The 7,449-nt window shown below is 39.1% G+C and overlaps 1 protein-coding gene across 2 annotated transcripts in view; it reads right to left on the reverse strand.

Moving 5' to 3' along the window:
• osbpl9 (oxysterol binding protein-like 9) overlaps positions 1-7,379 on the reverse strand; it is a 32,214-nt gene extending 24,835 nt beyond the window's left edge. For both annotated transcript variants that reach the window (XM_042416651.1, XM_042416650.1), the window contains exons 1-3: positions 7,221-7,379; positions 4,169-4,219; positions 151-229 (exon numbers count right to left, since the gene is read on the reverse strand). In XM_042416651.1, coding sequence (XP_042272585.1) covers positions 151-229; positions 4,169-4,219; positions 7,221-7,331 — 241 coding nt within the window. In that variant the 5' untranslated portion in view covers positions 7,332-7,379. The remainder of the gene's footprint in view (positions 1-150; positions 230-4,168; positions 4,220-7,220) is intronic.
• Positions 7,380-7,449: the final 70 nt, after the last annotated feature.

The following is a 7,449-nucleotide window of genomic DNA, read 5'->3' on the forward strand; positions in this document are numbered from 1 at the left end:
AGAGAGAGAGAGAGAGAGAGAGAGAGAGAGAGAGAGAGAGAGCAAAGGAACAGCAGGGATGGGTGCAAAATCACAGAGAAAGAAAGCCAGAGGCAGAGAGTAGAGAAGCAGAGGCGTAAAGAGGACAAAATTAAAAGCGGGACATCTCACCTTGGAAATGGAAAGTCTTCTGGTCCACAGTGATGGTGAATGTGCTGTCGTCCTCGTCATCGATGCCGATAACAGCTCCCTGGGCAGAGAGAGAGAGAGAGAGAGAGACAGAGAGAGAGAGAGAAACAGAGAGAGAGAGAGAGAGAGAGAGAGAGAGAGAGAGGAAAAAGCAGGCAGTCAGACAGCGGGACACGTCATGCTCCACTTTCCATTTCTATCCTCATGCCCTCCACATGTTCCTGCAACCCTTTACTGGGTCTCTTTTGCGTATTACCCTTGGTCCAACTCAGCACCTCACTCTCTCTCCTCGTTTGAAAGCTTCATCTCCTCTTGCCTTATCATCTCTTTCTCATAAGAACTCTGTTTCTCTCTCACACACACTCAAGTGCAGCCTTTTGGAACACGGGAGAGAAGAAGGGAGGGGAGGATAAGGGGGAGGAGGAGGAGGAGGAGGAGGTGGGATTTGGGAGAACGAAAGGAGGAGAAAGGCAGGGAAGGGTGGAGAGAAACAAACACTGGGGACCAGCAGCTACAGCAGCCAACGGGAGGGAAAGAACTGCAGAGAAAACGGCCTACTGACTTGCTGGGACATTCGCTCCTAGCAACAGAAACTGGGTGTGTGACTCACAGCTGCCTAATACAGAAAACCTGCAATTAATAAAAACAAAAACTACATGGGTGGACAAAATAACAAACTCCTGTAAATATCTTGTTACCCAACCTAATAGCAATGCAATAAATACTACTTTTATGAAACTTAAAATGTGTTTGTTACAGTTCAGACTGTAAAGGGGTGTAGACCAAACTCTATGGTCATTCCTGAGGATTTAGTTTGTGTTGTTGTTGTATTGCATTGGATTATATTGTCAGTTTGTGCAGAGAGATCCAAATCCAAGTCCAAACTAATGGACGATGCAAAGTATAGTTAAGTGAACACAACTCTTTACAACATTAACATATTAATTCACCCCTTTCACTCAAAAACAAACATACCATATAGTGAATTCCAACATGTTAGAACTGACACATCACACAACGATAACGAGCAACAGCTCTAAAGAAAGTCCACAGATCGTAGTGACTTATTTCAGAAACACTTAAAAGAAATCTGGTATGCACTGTATCTTGTGGTGCATCATATTAATGAGGCTCAACAAATTAATAACATGAGATCAAACTGGGATATTCTCAGAACGCTTCTTTTTTTTTTTTCTTCTGAACCTCTCAAGATATCTTACAGGAAAGCCCCTACTATCAGAGACAAGTTGACCCACAGTTGGCCTCCAACTAAATGGAAAATTAATGGTTTAAAAGATGACAAATGCATGAATGGAACATAACACATCAATCTTATGTATTTCAAAAGAAGTGTTTTTCTATTACAAGGACGGGCAATAAATCTAAATATTATTAATCTCACTCCACTGTCCTTGTAAGTGTTTCTACACCGACTGAAGGAATTGACTGAGTGGGTGAACATAATGATCTTTTAATGGTGGAAGAAGTAGGATGAGTCCTTTACCAGAGGGAGACAGAGAAGTCTACTGGTTTTTTTTTTTTAAATTTAATGCCTTTGTATATCCGGGTCTGAATGACAGACATAGATTAGAAACCCTTTTTATAAACATTGTTCATGACTGTTTGATTTGTTAAGTCATTATTTTCAATATGCGATAATGTGAATCTGTTATATATGTTATGTGATGGAATAACACTTCCAGTGTATTGTCTACATAATAAAATGGGTGTAATCAGCATTTTTATTATCTCTGCTCTGATGCAGTCATTGTACAGAACCATGTTTCTTTTTGCTGACCACATAGTATAGCCTCATAAATCAGTGTATAGTTCAACATGTCCTCGACAGTATCCCTTAAAATGGATGCACAAAAGATAATGATTAATTAAAGGGATGCTGTAGTGCACTGTTTTATTTTCCACATATTTCTTATTTTTTAAACTTTTTCATTTGGAGCAACTCTTACTGTATGTCGAAGTTGAATAATTTGACTCAATGAAAAACTTAAATGCCTTGTGCCACATGAAAGTAATACACTAACAATGTGTATAACACTATGGTTTCTGGTTATAGTGTTAATGCAAAGCAAGTCTGGTCTAGACCACAGATAAAGCCTGTGGGTAAAAAAAATCACTTAGAAGAAACTGAAACTAGGGTTGTACAATATACGATACAGGGATCAGGATTTGATAGAAGCAAAGTTTCTAACAACTAAAAAACTGTCTATGATAAGATGAGTTTGTTTTTCCTTAGGCATAAAATGTGCATAACAGCTTAACAATTTTTTATCTTTTTATAATTTGTTATTTTGGCCAAGTCAGCGTCTAGACCTCAGAGGGCGCTTAAGCAGTTTTTGAAAGAAGAATGGATGAAACTGCAGAGTCCCGACGTGCAAAGCTGACATACCCACACAGACTAGAGGCTGTAAACTGTTGCAAAAAGGGCCTCTACTGAATTATATTCAGTTAAATTGTTATATAAAATTGTATTATTTTGTGTTTTATATTTTTAATTAACTTAGATCATCTTATAGATGTTGTTTTCCATTGTTATTGATGAGATTTAGATGATATTTTGATACATTTTTCAGGCTTCATGGTGTGTATCATGAAATTTTTTTGTTATATTGTTGTACTCCTAACTGCAACGTGTGACACATGACTAAATCATACTAGATCCTCTTTTCATGTAGTTTCAGAAGATACTTCCTCCCTTCAGTGGAACATAAAGCAACATTTTCAGGTGTCTGGTAATGCCCTCTGGCCTCAAACAGGTGTGGTGGGATAAAATGTGGCAAACACCACTGCTTCTGTTCACTCTCATGAGAAACATCACCTCCTTGATTTTATAATCAGTGCTCTAAAGTCAGAGTGACTGTGAGGCGTCTAAAAGTTAACAATGACTTGTTAGGAATTCAGATGAGGAAGAAAACAACATCTGGAGTTCAAGTCCAGCTCTACTTTGGCTTTTACAAAAGGTTGAGGTCACAAGAGCGAAAGCAAAAGTAAAGAGTAAAGAAGGCATCATAATGAGATTTCATCCAGAAAACAGCAAGCAGAGACAACAGAAAAAGTATTGAACATGAAGTTTTACAGTAGCTGTTGGACATAGATAACTGTTTTAAGTCTTCGTTGCCCACAAAAGCTCAGTTTCTTTACTACACACACACACATTAACATCCTACACTCTGTGATGACAAGAGTTGTCATCAAGTCACTATAAGATGTACAGTAAACACAGGACAGGGACAGACAGACAGACCTTTGCTCTGATTTTTTACAAGCAGCTAAAAGCTCTGCTGCTAAGTGATATCAACTAACTCAGAGAGAAAGAGAGAAAGTAGAAGTCATAGACACTGCAGAGGCCCTTAAATTCTTAAAGTGGATCTACCTGCTGCAATACAGTGACTCGATTTATAAACTGAATAAGGTCATACAGACATGTTATTGTGCTTTAAAATTGCTCTACTTCCATCATTACATCCTTAATTATTAATAAATGAGAGCTCATTCTTTCAGGACTAATGTAGGCTCAGTCCCATGAACACTTTCTGTATTAGAAATCTTCAGTTCATCTCTTTATAAGAATAACAAGATCAGATACTGTAGTAGTGCAACTGCTGCCATCTAGTGGATATTACTCAAGACTAAAGACACATTTTAAAAGCTAACGCCTTTACTGGCAAAGCTACAAAAGCGTAGCAATAGAGCTGTGGATATGGCTCAAGGAAACTAATGACATCTGTTGAATTAGGCCAATAAAAAAGGCAATTAGTATATTAGACGAGAACTGAACAATACTGCAAAAAGACTGCATTGACAAAGCAAATCTTCTGAGAGTCTTAGTGGACAGTGTGTACTATACATGGGACTACCATACATTGAGCATATGAAAATTCTTTTAAATACCTGCAACCAGCAACTCAGCCAAGCATGCAGAGTATGCTTAATAGTATTATCAAAGACAACTATCAGGATGGCTTCGATCCTGGGAACTTACCCTGAGACGCACACAGCCTCTTCTGGATCCTCGCATCATCTTGTCCTTGGACTGAAAAACCAGCAACAGAACAAATCAGGGATTAATACAGTCAGTAAACAAAGGGCAGGGTAGGCATAATGAAAGTTTCGTACAATTTGAATTTACATTTAAACTAGAGGTAGATGATGCAAGTTTTCACCGTTTTGCTTTAGTAAGAACATTTAACATAAATCAGCATGTAGAGACTATAAGACACCAGCTCCACACATGTAGAAGTTAATGCACATATAAACTACAGAGTCAATGTGGTCTGTATGTCGTAACGTTATTAGTATCAATGAGCAATTTGATCCAACTGTAGGCTCTTACTCAAGTCTTCCTTCTTAACTGCTGTCCTGCAGAATTAGGGCTGGGTATCGGTGCCCAATACCTTTAAGGCAGGGATTCTTAACCTTTTGTAACTTAGCGCCCACTTCGGATTGTTAAAAAATTTCCGAGGACCACCTTCCCAAATAAATGAAAAAACCCCCCCCCCAAAAACAAAACATAACATGACAAAAAAAGTCATGGTGGGATGGGTGAGAGGCTGATGCATCGAGAAGCATTAAAAGTGTCTTTCAGTTTGTTCCTTGCCTTTGATTTTGTGATGGTCACAATGGAAACCCCTAACTCACATAAATAGGTGGTCTTGAAAGGCAACAGAAATTTGATTGCCTATTTTGACAGAGAGGGATATTGACTGGCAGCCAGTATCCAGAATGAAGCAAGGTCAACTTGTGTGAGCTGAGGCTTCAGGCTGCTGTCTGCTGATAGTTCCATCAGTTCATTTTCCAACACAGTGGATACAGCCATGTCTTCTGAAGCAGAATCCACAGAGAAAGCTAACTAGCTAACAGTGGCGTAACACGATTGTCGTTACTTAATGAAGTGTCATGATTGGCGTGGTGATATTAAACGTAACTGGTCATTGAAATTACGCATTTTAATTTGATGTTTTTTATTTATGTGAATTCTTGAGCACATTTAGATATGAAAATAACTAGCTTTGCAAACTTTGTAAACTACCAGAAAAAATATATTTTAACCTATGGCAGTACCACTACCTCCGCGGCCCACTTGATGGTGCTCTGAGGCCCACCTGTGGGCCACGGCCCACTGGTTGAGAATGGCTGCTTTAAGGTATCGAGCCAGTACCAACTAGTATTGAAACTTCTCCAGTCAAGCGATACCTGCATTCGATCCTTTTTGTGCCCAAATGTATGTAAACAATGTATGGTTTTGCTTGCAGCCAATCACCGCAAGTGTTCTTCAATTTAATGCGACGTGTGATTGGCCCACTACGGCAGCAGCTACAACCTATACACTCTGCAGGGATAAAAATTCATTGTAGTTTTGTGCAGTTATTTAATAAATATTTCAATAATTTGAACACGTTAAAATTGTATTTGTGTAAAAATAATTTGGATGAGGAGGAGTGGCGGCATTTTATACAACTAAATGCTTCCAGTCACATGGAATCTAATTAAGTACTCTATTGGTATCATTATCACTTTAAGGGTACTGGTATTGATACTGGTATCGTAATATTTTAAAAAAAATACCCAGCCCTAAGCAGAATTGGGAAAAAAAAAAAACCCTAACCAAAAAGGTGAACTTAAGTCCTACATTACACTGGCTGCAAGAGGGGACTAAAGTGTGACTCGAGCCACAACCTACTACACTGTTCCTGAGTGCGTCACTGAGTAAACTTGAAAGGAAGAAAAAAAGAAAAGGAACCGATTGAAATTACACCTGGTTAGTTTTTCTCTTACTAAAATGATTTCACTGAAAATTATGATACATTTTGTTTGGCTGCAACTAACAGTGATATTTGATTTACTTTTTTAGCATTGTCTGTAATTGATTGACCAGTATTTTTTTTAAAAATTGCAGATTAATATTTTGTTGCCTGACTAATCAATTAATCTACTAGGCCTAACTATTTCACCTCTACATCAGACACAAGCGCTACTCCTTTTTGTTCTAATTTGACATATAAGGGTTGAATAATTAATCAAAATATTATCAAAATCACAATATGGCTGAGTGAACTGAAACTTTTAAATACATTTTTGCACTGAAGGAGACTTGTGGATTTTGGCCTCCATCACTTACACTGTAAATGTATTATGAAGGGATCTTCTAATGGTCAATATGAACAAGATGAATGATTATAGCAAGAAAAACCTATTTCAATGCTCATGTGGGCACCTGACTGCTGTTTTAAAGCAGACTTGAAACATTGTGAGCCTGTCCTTTAAGCTTTCTGTCAACATTACACATTGATTTTGGACTCATATTAACTTGTTGACAAGGATGGAAATGTGGGACTTTGATTGGGACATGTTATTAGAGGTTTCTTCTCACACTTAAACAAGCACTTTATCTCATCCAACACACTGATAAAACTGTCTTTCAGCCATCTAAACAAACTCATACTTCAGTAAGGGCTCAGGCTAGGGTCTGGTACAGAGGTAATAGTCCTTTAAAACAACACACTAACGTTACGTACAAATACATGTACATCACACATCCAATATATGATATAAATAACTTTCTGAGAGGAGTGGACAGCTCTTAGTAGTTTCCTACCTGATTATTACAGTTTGTTTCACCAGCATTAGCACTGACAGGTCTTTGTCTGGTTTACTGTCGACATTACTGATCAGTGAACAGTAGATTCATTTGTCAAAAACTCTAACTAGCAACCACTGTCTCCTCCCGCGGTGCCTTGTTAGCTATTTGACTCACAAACAAGCGAGTTTGGGACTGTTACACAACCACAACATACACATAATACTGACTCTTTCTCTCTTGGTACAGTCAATTAATCGCAACAAAGCTGCTGCCGACGAGTGTGTGCGTTTCAGCTTTTTAGCTTTGCTAGCCAGCAAAGATAAGACTCCCAACTCCGGACCAACACAAGGCCCCTTTCCCCCACTTAGGTTGGGAAAACCCGGCGGCAACTTCCATAATCTGGCCTCTCTCGCGAAGCAGTTTGGCGTTTACAAACCGTAAGAGGCGAACATACCGTGTAGTAGGAAAGCAGGCCGGCGTTGTAGTCCAAAACAAACCAGCGATACTGCCAGCCTTTCATGACGTTAGTCCACTTGCTAAGCGGCCCCTCCATGATGGACGCCATCTTTACAACAGCTGCGGTTGGGGAGGAGTCGGATATGGTGTGGGACGGCGTCACGCGCAGCAGGACGCTGCTGAGGAAGATGATGATGGTGATGCTCCATTTGGAGTGATATACCTCT

The sequence above is a fragment of the Thunnus maccoyii genome, chromosome 7 (genome assembly GCF_910596095.1).
Source record: "Thunnus maccoyii chromosome 7, fThuMac1.1, whole genome shotgun sequence".
NCBI classification, from domain to species: domain Eukaryota; kingdom Metazoa; phylum Chordata; class Actinopteri; order Scombriformes; family Scombridae; genus Thunnus; species Thunnus maccoyii.